The 11,378-nt window shown below is 57.5% G+C and overlaps 1 protein-coding gene across 5 annotated transcripts; it reads right to left on the reverse strand.

Moving 5' to 3' along the window:
• Positions 1–2: 2 nt before the first annotated feature.
• Positions 3–5,734, reverse strand: UCK1 (uridine-cytidine kinase 1). Of its 5 annotated transcripts, none has more exons than XM_041725652.1 (7): positions 5,540–5,734; positions 5,047–5,206; positions 4,109–4,205; positions 3,763–3,905; positions 3,591–3,685; positions 1,722–1,770; positions 3–1,201 (listed from the first exon to the last, which is right to left on the reverse strand). In XM_041725652.1, exons 1-7 carry the CDS (start codon positions 5,618–5,620, stop codon positions 1,023–1,025), a joined length of 804 nt encoding a protein of 267 aa, XP_041581586.1. In that variant the 5' UTR covers positions 5,621–5,734; the 3' UTR covers positions 3–1,022. The 5 variants fall into 5 exon arrangements, with proteins under 5 accessions (XP_041581586.1, XP_041581584.1, XP_041581585.1 ...); XM_041725650.1 differs by having other exon boundaries at positions 3,522–3,685; XM_041725651.1 differs by having other exon boundaries at positions 5,513–5,734.
• Between the last annotated feature and the right edge of the window lie 5,644 nt (positions 5,735–11,378).

Here is an 11,378-nt window from a genome sequence, read left to right on the forward strand (position 1 = left end):
TCGGTGTTTGATGTTATTTATTGATGCGCTCTCCAAGAGGGCAGAGAGCTCGGCCAAACTCAACTGAGGTCCTATCTGTGTAACTACACTTAGTACTCGATAGAAGGAAACCAGGATCGCCCATGCAGGTTGGCCGGGGGGGCAACAGGAAAGTGTCACTTTCACACACACAGTGCCGTCTGGGAGGGAGACAAACCAGGACAACGCAGACCGCAGGCACCGTTCGTGCAGCTATGGACTTGGTGTGTGCAAGGAGGCCAGCTGGCTTTGGACGGCATGCCCCGGATGGGCCCAGGCTACCCCAGCGAAGCCCTGTCCACACAGCTCCCCCAGCCCCGGAGGCCCAAGCAGGCCTGTGTGTGGACACGGCACCCAGCAGCCTGCGTCCCGCCCTGCTTGAGGGAGCAGGTGCTGCCTCCCGCGTCTGATACTGGTTAAGGAGAGCTTGTTTCCCAGGGCTCCTTCCTTGGCTCCTGCCTTGGCGCACAGCCCGGGAGAAAGGAAAGCTCCTGTAGCTCCTTCCATCAGTGTGTGCCACACTGGATCACACCCGCTGGTGGGGCACGAAACTCGGTTACTAGGTCACAACTAACACGGTAAATAACGAAACATTCGTACGTGTAACAAGGGGGGAGGGAGACTTCAAACCTCTGCTTCAGTCACGTGTGGGAACCAGATCATGCTAGAATCTCTCTTGCTCTAGGTTGGTGTCACAGACGCCAGGACAGCCACAGTGTGCAGGCTTGTGCCCCATGTCCCCAAGAGGCGTGACAGGCTCAGCACACATTCTGTGGCGTTTCCCAGTAACTCAGACTTTTAACTGCCTTAACGTGAGGAAGCAGGTGAAAATAGGGGGCCTGCCAACATCCCGCCAAGCATGAGGAACGGGAGGTCTGCCCGCATCAGGGAGGAACCTGTGATCCTCGCACCACCCTGTCTGTACCGTATGATGCCGAGAAGAAGCAGCGGCAGCGTCTATGGGGCGGGTGGGCCAGACCCTGAGCATGGCTTATCGGGGTTCCTCAGTGGGGTCTGCTGCTGGACTCCAAGTGCGATCGCTTGCCAGAGGTCAGCACCCCAGGGCGGTCTCCGGGCTCAGGGAAGGTCCTCTTGTAGCTCCGCCCATTGGACCCTCGGTGCCACTTGCAGATGTCGCCGCTCAGGATGTCCTGGATGTGCTGCACGATCAGGTTGATGGCCACTGTAGCAAAGACAAGCACGCTTAGCCACATCCGCTCCCCGTTGGGGCCTCCGGGCCAGCAAGCCACCTGCGGCCGGCTCACCAGGCTGCACCTTCCCAAGGTGCTCAGGGCCGGGGCACAGGCCCCCCTGGGAGGCTTCCCGAGGGCACCAAGTCTTGGCACACAGAAAAACTCGTGTCAGGGAAGGAGCACGACGTTCCTGACCTGGTCTGTGAGGGTTTCTGTCAACCAAGAGCCTGGGTAAAATACTTTCTGCTCACAAGTGAGTCCCTGTCAACATAAATATCTGTTTCCGGGTTTACTGAGATGTAGCTGACAAACAAGAGGAGGTCAGTTAAAAGTGTACAATATGCAATTTAAAAATATATTTTTTAGGTATTCTTTAAACCTGTGCCATAAACGTCTGCAGATAGGTGACCCTCATCACCTCAGCGTAACTGCTGGCACAGGGCAAGGTCTGCTTCGGGGCTCTGGGGAGCTGATTGAGGAGTCGGGGCAGCTCTTAGGCCCGATTCTTACCCATGTTGTCGACCCCCCGAGGGATGATCACATCCGCATACTTCTTGGTCTGCAAGGTAAAAAGGATCCTGTGAGGATCTGTCCCCTCAGGGCCTTCTGGCTCTGGGATGCTAGACTCACTGGAGGGACAGCAGCCCTGGGGGTGGCAGACAGGTGGGGGGGCGGTGGCGGGAGGCAGGGGTGAGGCAGGAGGAGAAGCTGGGGCAGCCAGAAAAGACGTGTTTCTCTCCTGGCATCTCCGAAATGCTCCCGGCTTGTGCTTTTCTGGAACCCCACCGCAGGAACAGTTCTCTGCGTTAACGATTCACTGAGCCAAGTGACGTGTGGCATCCTCTCGCAACACATGACCTCCTTCCTCTGCACTAGGAACCTTTCTGCAAGAAGCCTGGAGCAGTGAGCAGCTCAGGCAGCAGCAAACGCCCTGGACAGCAGAGCCAGGCCATCTGTGGTACCTGGCCCGCACTCACACCTGCTCCCCGGCAGGTGCTCTACTAGGTAAAGGCAGGGAGAAATACCAGGAAGAATGGGCCACCAAGGGGACTCCAAAGGGATGTTACTGAGGGGGACACACCTCATTCAGGCAAAGCCAAGGGAGAGGAAAAGGAAGCGGTCTGAGCGGAGTGTGGCGGGTGTGTGGACCAGGATCGAGAAAGCCCTGAGCCACACAGGCAGGTGGGGACCCAATCCCAGGGCAGCTGTGTCTGCGGGCAGCAGGGACCCACAGAAGACATGGGCACAAGAGGGCCAGGGCTGGCTCTGGTGGGGTTGGCCAGGGCGGGAGAAGGGCTGTAGGGGTGAGGGAGGGACACCATCACCCTGGCTGGACTCGGTGTGTGGGAAGTGTGAGGATGGTGCTGGGGCCCAGCCCACACCCAGGGTCACCCAGGGTCACCAGGTCGGACTGGGTTGTCCAGAGTTTGACTCTAAACTACTTGCTCTGCCAAATGTCTTTCTGCGACTAACAGTACGATTATCAACCTACTTTTCCCATCATTTTCTAGATGCTTCAGAGAACACGAGTGTAAAGTAACAAACGTTCTCTACCAACAGCGGCAGACAGCACTGCTGTCCTCGACTGAGGCAGGAAGCTGCTTCTGCTTCCCTTGTGCTGTATTTTACTTTGAAGAAGCAAAACGTTGGGACACCTGGGTGGCTCAGTGGTTGAGCGTCTGCCTTTGGCACAGGGCGTGATCCCAGGTCCTGGGATCGAGTCCTGCATTGGGCTCCCCGCAGGGAGCCTGCCTCTCCCTCCCCCTGTGTCTCTGCCTCTCTCTATGTCTCTCATGAATAAATAAATAAAATCTTAAAAAAAAGTTAAGTTTCCCTTTCTGGCTTCCTGTAAGTCCTAGATTATTTAGCAAGAGCTGGAAAGCGGAGGGAAAGAGGTGGCTACAGGACCCCGGGTGCCAGCCCAGAGCAGCCTGTAGACACATGCAGCGTGGGTGAGGTCAGCAAGTGCCCACGACATGCCAGGGACGTGCCCATGGGCCGTGAACAGACCCAACCCCCCACGCACTTGGGCTCTGCCCCATCCTGAGGGGGCATGCAGAGCGCAAAGAGCCCCCCGGGGCAGAAGTGCCCTAGGGAGCGGGAAGCAGGTGGGCCGGGAGAAGAAGGGCCTCGGGGTGACCCTGGGCAAGGCCTGCAGCAGGAAGGTGAGCTGCATGACGCAAGGGCGCGGAGGAAGGGAGACCTACAGACAACGCCCCCAGAGCCAAGCCCAGGCCCTGCGAGGGGGTGTCACAAGCAAACTTCTCCGCTCATAAATCAGACCCTGTTCACCCGTAATTCAGCGCTCACAGGACAGGGCGCCGAGAGTCCTCTTGAAAAGGGAGAAAAGGAGGCTCCCCAAGTAAGCGAGAGGGGTACCGGCAGGCAGAACTCTTCGAAGGCTGGCTTGACGAAGGTGGTGTACTGGGTCAGGATCTGCTCCAGGTCCCTCCCGCGATGCACATCCCGGAGAACTGAGGCAGGAGGGAGGCAGTCAGGGCTGGCGGCCAGCCTCGTCCAGGGGCACGGGGGGCCCCCGCAGCCATCCTACCTCTTCTCGACAGCCTGACGTCGGAGTCCGTGTCCACGAAGAGGCGCAGGTGAAACATGTCCCGGACCTCCTGGCTGTAGAACACCAAGATGCCCTCGAACAGGACCACATCTGCAGGGTACACCACTGTGGTCTCCGCTAACCTGGGAGGCGAGACCAGGACACGGGTGCCGCTGCAGGACATGCGGAAGGTGGGGGCCCAGGTGCCATCGCTCTAGTCCCCCACCCCCACCCCAGGGTACTGACTGCGGAGGGGGACAGGTCACAGCACGGGGGAGGGCTGTGCACAGAAACCACCAGGGCAAGGCTGCTGCACGGCCCCTCTCCCAGGAGTCACTGTGCTCACCTTGAATGGGTCACAAAATCATAGGTTGGGACCTCGACTGTTTTGCCCTCCACGATGTTCTTCAGAGTCCTGTGCATCAAGTCATTATCAAAGGCATCTGCAGGAATGGAACCAGAGGCAAGGCTATCCAGGTGTCCTTGTGCTGGGGACGGGAGCGAACTTCCTCTGCGTCTGGGTCAGGCAGCCCAGCGACCCTCGGGAACATGTGGACTTGAGAGTGTCCCCCCCCCACCCCAGTTCACATTCGCAGGGCCACCCACCCGGGCTGCTATCCTACACAGAAGTTTGGAACTGGGCATTTCCTGCTCGGCCTGCACTGGGAGGTAGGTGGGTTAGGCACCTGCTTCTATTTCTGGGAACTAACCACGGACTGGTGCTCCTCAGGCCTTTCCCCCACCATGTCCCCCGAGAAAGAAATGAGGATGGGAGCCTCATTCCACACGGTGGAATCTTCTAGCAGTGCCAGGCAAGGACAGGCTGGCTCTTTCCCCTCATCTATCTGCCCCATTTGCACCTGCCCCCTGATCAAGCCAGACCAGACCTGGCCCTCTTGTTTACCCACTGCCTGCCCAGCTCCCCTCTCAAGGACTCTGCCCAGGGGCAGGTGGGGAAATGCCCTGCTGTACACAAAGGACCCCAAACAGCAGGAAGGTGGGGGACTTTCTCCGTGACTTCATGGCAGAGCAGTGGTCCCCACGGCCCCTCCAACAGCAAAGACTTCCTGACTGGCTCCGACTGCGGGAGCCAGCAGCTCCCGCCGGGCCACTCAGGGCGCAGAGAACCAGGCAAAGTTCTTTCTGACCTAATGGCACCGCCTGCTCCAGCTCCAACTCAGGCCACCTCAGAAATCTCATGGCACCACTGGGGTCTCTCTGCATCCCCCGCCAACCCCTTGGTCTCTCCCCCTCCCTCACTCCCCTCAGGGTCCTCTGCTGCACCTGGGTGGTCGAAATTGTACTGTCCCTTCAACGCCTTGGCCTTCTGCTCTGGGGTCAGGACCTTGTAGAACCTGTCTTGACTCAGGATGACCAGCTTCCGCTGCCGGTGGTCCACTTCGTTCTGGCCCAGCAGCTCCATGATCTTCTCGCACACGGTGGACTGGGAACACACGGGATTCCCGCCTGGCCCTGCTGCGCCTGCCCGGGGCTGCCTCGGGACCTGACCCACCGGCCCCGGGGCCGCCCGGGACGCACTGGCAGCGGCAGCCCGCGCCCGGGGCCGGAGGGGCGAGGCCCGCGGGGAGGCCGGGGCCCGAGGGCAGCGCCCCCGCCCGCCCCCCGGCCGGGTCCGCCGCCACGGCCGCAGCCCCCGCCCCCCGCCCCCCGCCCCCGCCCTGCAGGAGGCGGGGCCGTCCGCCCGGGGGCCCGAGGGTCGGGGGTCGCACCGGCCCCGCCGGCCCCTTACCTTCCCGCTCGCGGTGCCGCCGCTCACCCCGATCAGGAAGGGCCGCTGGTGAGGGCGGTCCGCCTCCGTTGCGGCGGCCTCGCAGTCGCCGCCTCCAGCCGAAGCCATCCCGGGCTCCGCCCGCCCGCATCGGCTTCCCGACTCCCGCCGCCGCCCCGAAGCAGCCGCCGCCCCCCGCCCGGGGCTCCACGTCCGGGAGGCGCGCGGCGCGGCGGCGGGAGCGCGCGGGGCAAGGCGGGAGTTGTAGTCCGAGGCGACGGAGGGCGCTGCGCCTGCGCGGGGCAGGCCGGCTCACCTGCGGCTGGGCGGTGCTCGGCCCGGCGCCGCAGCTCTGCGGTGGGAGCGGGAGGAAAGCCGCTGCGCAGCGCAGCTCGGGGGTTTGCACGCTCGCGGCGGCCTCTGCAGCGGAGGCGGAGACCGCGAAGTTCCCTCCGTCCGCGCTCCTGGGGCCTGGGGCGTCGGGGTTGACCCCCCCCCCCAGGGGAGAGCCCGGCCGGGGCAAGGGTAGCGCCAGGGCCGCAAGTCAGCACCCTGAGCCCGGAGTCGGAAACTCCCCGACTTCACGGCCTCGCGGGCGGCCACCCCGAGAGCGCGGCGGGGCTCCTGCTCCCACCCCGCGTCCTCCCCCACGGCGCGGCCGCCTGGCGCTGCCTCCCTCACCCGCTGCAGCCGGGCCTCCTTCGGGGCGGACCGTTTCCTAACGCCCCCATCCCCGCCTTCGGGGTTCCCCGCCGCCCCTGCAGCAGGTGTCGCCTCCTTAACCTCCTCAGCACGGGCTGCTGACAACCATGACCTCTGACTCCAGGCTGTGAGACCCAGCCTGCTGGGTACCCCTGACCCCGCGGCACCTGCACAGAGAGGGTAAATGCTGATGGGTTCAAATTGTGTATTTCCCCAAAGCACCAACACTGTAGACGCAGCTCCTAATGCCCTGGGAGCCCTGCCTGAATATTTGATGGAGCATGAAATCGAGAGATCACAGTAAGCGCAGACACCAGGCAATGTCGCTGTTGATGTAACTTCAGAGGCACTAACCCATCTCAGGAGGGGCTACGGGCAGCGTCTGCTGATCAGGGGGCAGGGGTGCAAGGGGACTGGGACCTCCTGAGTCTGTGACCTGGACAGACTGAAGAGGATGAGGGAGCATGAGAGGAAATCACACAGGAGCTTAAGACGGGGAGGACCGGGGATCCCTGGGTGGCTCAGCGGTTTGGCGCCTGCCTTTGGCCCAGGGCAGGATCCTGGAGACCCGGGATTGAGTCCCATGTCGGGCTCCCTGCATGGAGCCTGCTTCTCCCTCTGCCTGTGTCTGTGTGTCTCTCATGAATAAATAAATAAAATCTTTTTTTAAAAAAAGATTTTATTTATTTGAGGGATGCCTGTGTGGCTCAGTGGTTGAGCATCTTGCCTTCAGCTCAGGTTGTGATCCCAGTCGGGGGATCAAGTCCTGCATCGGGCTCCCTGTGAGAAACCTGCTTCTCCCTCTCTCTCTCTGTGTCTCTCATGAATAAATAAATAAAATCTTTTTTTTATTTGAGAGGGAGAGTGTATGAGAGAGAGAGGACACGAGCAGGGTAAGGCAGAGGGAGACCCAGGCTCCCTGCTGAGTGGGGAGCCCAATGTAGGATTTGATCCCAGGATCCCGGGATCACAACCTAAGCCAGAAGCAGACACTTAACTGACGGAGCCACCCAGGCGCCCCTGATAAGCTGCTTTTATGCCGAAAGCACACCAAGGGCTTGCTGTGGGCCCGGCCCTGAGGCGGAGCCTGGTCTGCGTGTTCTTCCATTCTGTATTCGTCTCTTTGGCATCCATTCCTCACAGGGCCAATTACATTAACTATATTTTCATATTTTCTTGGTATTCTTGATGCTCTGGCCTCGGGGACCTTATAGGCCCGGGGAGACTGCCCTCCAAGGCTAACTGGTTCTCGGACACCACAAAGCCAGTGCGTCTTTCACCCGCAAGCCGGCCAGTCCCCAATCACTGCTTCTCTGACTCTCACCGACTGCCCCCAAGCCTCAGGCCTGGACCCTTCCTCCCCACTGTCGCATCCTTCCCCTTGGAGGGCTAACTCCTCCCAGCAGCCCTCTCCAGCTGGACGAAGTGGGGCCCGTCTAGGTCCTCAGAGGCCTGGGCATTTCTCCTGGGAGGGGGGGGGGGGCCCTCCCGACACAGCTGCAGGTAAGCTGTGGATTCTGCAATTGCTTGATGCTGGTCTGCAGAGCAGAAGCCCCACGAGGGCAGGCCCCGGCTGGCTCGCTGGGCTGAGCCTCCCCTCCCCACGGTAAATGTTTGTTGTCGCTGGATTGGGCACAGGGTTGAGCAACCTTTGGGTTTCTCAGAAGCAAATGAGGCAGGACTGGTAAAAGGAACCCTCTGGGATTCTCTGCCCCTGTCCTCCTCCTCGCCCTCCCCCTGCCCTCCAAGGCTGCCTTCCTTCCCCACCCCCTTTGCCAGCCCAATCACCTGCAAAAATGTCCATTCATTCCAAGTAGATCTTTAAGCTTTTATTTATTTTTTTAAAGATTTTATTTATTTATTTATTCATGAGAGACAGAGAGAGAGGCAGAGACACAGGCAGAGGGAGAAGCAGGTGCCTCACCAGGAGCCCAATGTGGCACTTGATTCCAGGACCCCGGGGATCATGACCTGAGCCAAAGGCAGATGCTCAACCACTGAACCACCCAGGCATCCCTCTAAGCTTTTATTGAACACAGGCTGGTACTCAACACTTAAAGAGCTGACCAGGTGTCAGTTTTTTGGTAAATTTTTTTTTTTTTTTTAATTTGAGAGAGAGCATGTGCACAAGCAGGAGGAGGGGCAGAGGGAGAAGCAGAGTCCTGCTGAGCAGGGAGCCCCTCATGGGGCCCCATCCCAGGACCCCGGGAACATGACCTGAGCTGAAGGCAGACACTTAACTGACTAAGCCACCCAGGTTCCCATGTTTTTATTTTTTAAAAGATTTATTTATTTGTGAAAGAGCGAGAGAGCACGTGCACAAGCGGGGGGGGGGGGGGGGGAAGCGGAGGGAGAGAGAGAGAATCCCCAAGTAGACTTCCTGTTAGTGGAGCTTGTTCCCAGGGCCTTGAGATTGTGACCTGAACCAAAATAACCATCAGGGCCACTTAACTGACTGAGCACCCAGGCGCCCCAGGAGCCCGTGTGTGAAGAAGCATTTACTCCATCTCCCTAATCTTAGAAGTAACCCATGCTCATTGCAGAAAATGTGTGTGTGTGCATGCACACACACACACGCACACTGAAATCACCCCTTGCCCGGGGAAGGCAGTGGTTTCATATTCCAGCGCTGATCCCCTGGTCCCCCAGGGCTGTGAGTAGACAGTGAGATGATAAACAAGGTTTGGTTCCATATCTTACACAATCATGTAATCGTGATTTTTACACAATCGTATAGCCTTACAACAATATGGCTACTATTATTATTGCATTTTCCTGATGGGGAAACTGAGGCACAGAGACATCATCACATGGCTGGCCCAAGGCTTCCAGTCAAGATTGCCGAGCTAGTAGGTACAGAAAGTCAACACACCCCTATGCACACCCATGCACCCTCCCAACACTGAGAAGTGCATAATCTCTGTTCTAAGACAGGGAAATATGACAGCCAGGCCCTTGAATGAGGAAGGTCCTCGTAAGCAGGGGTTGGAGCCAAGCTGCCCGTGGGGGGACCAGGACCAGACTATGCTTTGGGGGTGGGAGTCAAAGCCACTTGCTCTCTGCATACAGCTGGAGCCTGAAAGAGACTGCCCTTTGGTGAACGTGAGCCAACCACGATACCCATGGCTCTGGGTAGAGTCACCCCTAAGAAAGTGGAACCCTGGGGGTGCATTGCACATGGCCACGCATGTGGAGCAGAAGCCCCAGAGGAGACGCTACTGTAAAACGGTCCATGGCGGTGACTTTGGTGAGGATCCATGGAGGCCGACGCAGAACTGTCTCACGTCCCAGGGTGCCTTGAGAAGATGCAGGCTAACTCACACGGTTACAAAGGCCCTGGGGGTACCTGCCACATGCGGAACAGTCCCCTGATGTGGGAGAGGGGCCCTGTCATGTCTGAGGAACTAGTGACAGCACACCGATTTGGAAAGATTTTTATTTATTTTTTTATTTTTAAAGATTTTATTTATTCATGAGAGACACACACAGAGAGAGAGAGAGAGAGAGAGAGAGGCTGAGACACAGGCAGAGGGAGAAGCAGGCTCCATGCAAGGAGCCTGATGTGGGACTTGATCCTGGTTCCCCAGGATCACACCCTGGGCTGCAGGCGGCGCTAAACCGCTGCGCCACTGGGGCTGCCCTGGAAAGATTTTTAAAAGAGGTCTAGAAAAGTGAAGGCATAGCAACTAAATGCAGCGCCCAGTCCTGGAGAGGATTCCATGCTGGGAAAATGTGCCAGGAAAGCCTTACCCGCCATGTGTGTCACCCGTGCAACTTTTCCCTGAGTCTGAAATTACTTTCAAGTGAAAAGTTTAAAATCATTGGAAGAGGAAGCACGTGGACTAATGTAACAATAGAAAAAATATAGGAAAAAACTGTAGACTTATAAGAACCAAATGGGTGGCACGGGGGTTGGGGAGCGCCTGGCTGGTTCAGTTGGTAGAGTATGTGACTCTTGATCTCAGGTTTGTGAGTTCGAGCCCCATGTTGAGTATGGAGATTACTTAAAATGTACAGGGGCACCTGGGTGGCTCAGTCAGTGAAGTGTCTGCCTCCTGCTCAGTGGGGGGTCTGCTTCTCCCTCTGCCTCTGTCCCTCCCTCTGCTTGTGTTCTCTGTCTCTCTCTCAAATAAAATCTTAAATAAAAATACAATCTGCCAAAAAAGACGAAATGGAAATTCTTGCTGTGCAAAGAAAGTGAAGACGTGAAAATGCTTTGTAGAATGCCCCTCTGATGGATTTGTCTGAGGTTTTCTTAAGAGATTAAAAAAAAAATTAAGTCATCTCTACACCCGATGTGGGGCTCGAACCCACAACCCAAGATCAGGAGTCACACACCACTGACTGAGCCAGCCGGGTGCCCCTGAGCCTTTCTCTTGGTGTGATGGAGTTTGTGTCCTTGGGAGGGAACCTCTGCTGAGCAGGCCTCACACGGGGGCACGGGGCACGTGACGGCCTCAGGTGTCATTAGTGATGCTAATCTCCATCCCCTGGCTACAGGGACATCTGCTAGGGTTTCCACTGTAAACTTACTGTCCTTCTTTGTACTGGAAAGTATTCTGAAGGAGGCACTTTGAGACCATCCAGATAGAGTTTCTGCTTAGACAACTTTCACCTGCTCAGCTTAGCATCTGTTGGTGGGTCTGGCCTGTGGCAATGATCACTGGGCTGTTCTCATGGTGATTTTCTATTCCCTTCGGGGTCCTGGGATCAGCCCGCATGGGGCTCCCTGCTCAGCAGGGCCCCTTCTTCTCCCCCTCCCTCTGCCCTTCCCCTGCTTGTGTGCTCTCCCTCTGTCAGACAAAGTGTTTTGTTTTTTTTTTTTAATGTGCTAGAATCATTTGGCACATTGCTACTTTTTTTTTTTTTATACAAAGGTTTACTTTAAAGTAGGAAGTTCTCAGTCTCTCTTGCTAAGCTCTGTCTTTCTGCGCAGATGTCTTTATTACCTTATTACCGTTTTTTTTTTTAATTTTATTTATTTATGATAATCACAGAGAGAGAGAGAGGGAGAGACACAGGCAGAGGGAGAAGCAGGCTCCATGCACCGGGAGCCCGACGTGGGACTCGATCCCGGATCTCCAGGATCGTGCCCTGGGCCAAAGGCAGGCGCCAAACCGCTGCGCCACCCAGGGATCCCCACATTGCTACTTTTTTTAAAAAAATTTTTTGCCTTAGCTTGTCC

This window comes from Vulpes lagopus, chromosome 12 (assembly GCF_018345385.1).
Source record: "Vulpes lagopus strain Blue_001 chromosome 12, ASM1834538v1, whole genome shotgun sequence".
Classification (NCBI taxonomy): domain Eukaryota; kingdom Metazoa; phylum Chordata; class Mammalia; order Carnivora; family Canidae; genus Vulpes; species Vulpes lagopus.

Bases quoted from the DNA above. Each gene is read 5' to 3' on its own strand.
- UCK1 (XM_041725649.1), bottom strand. From the start codon at position 5,620: ATGGCTTCGGCTGGAGGCGGCGACTGCGAGGCCGCCGCAACGGAGGCG. The intron at 4,206-5,046 runs GTGCAGCAGAGG...CCATTCCTGCAG, and splicing joins GTACAATTTCGACCACCCAG to ATGCCTTTGATAATGACTTG. The intron at 3,686-3,762 runs GTAGGATGGCTG...CTCCTGCCTCAG, and splicing joins CGTCAGGCTGTCGAGAAGAG to TTCTCCGGGATGTGCATCGC.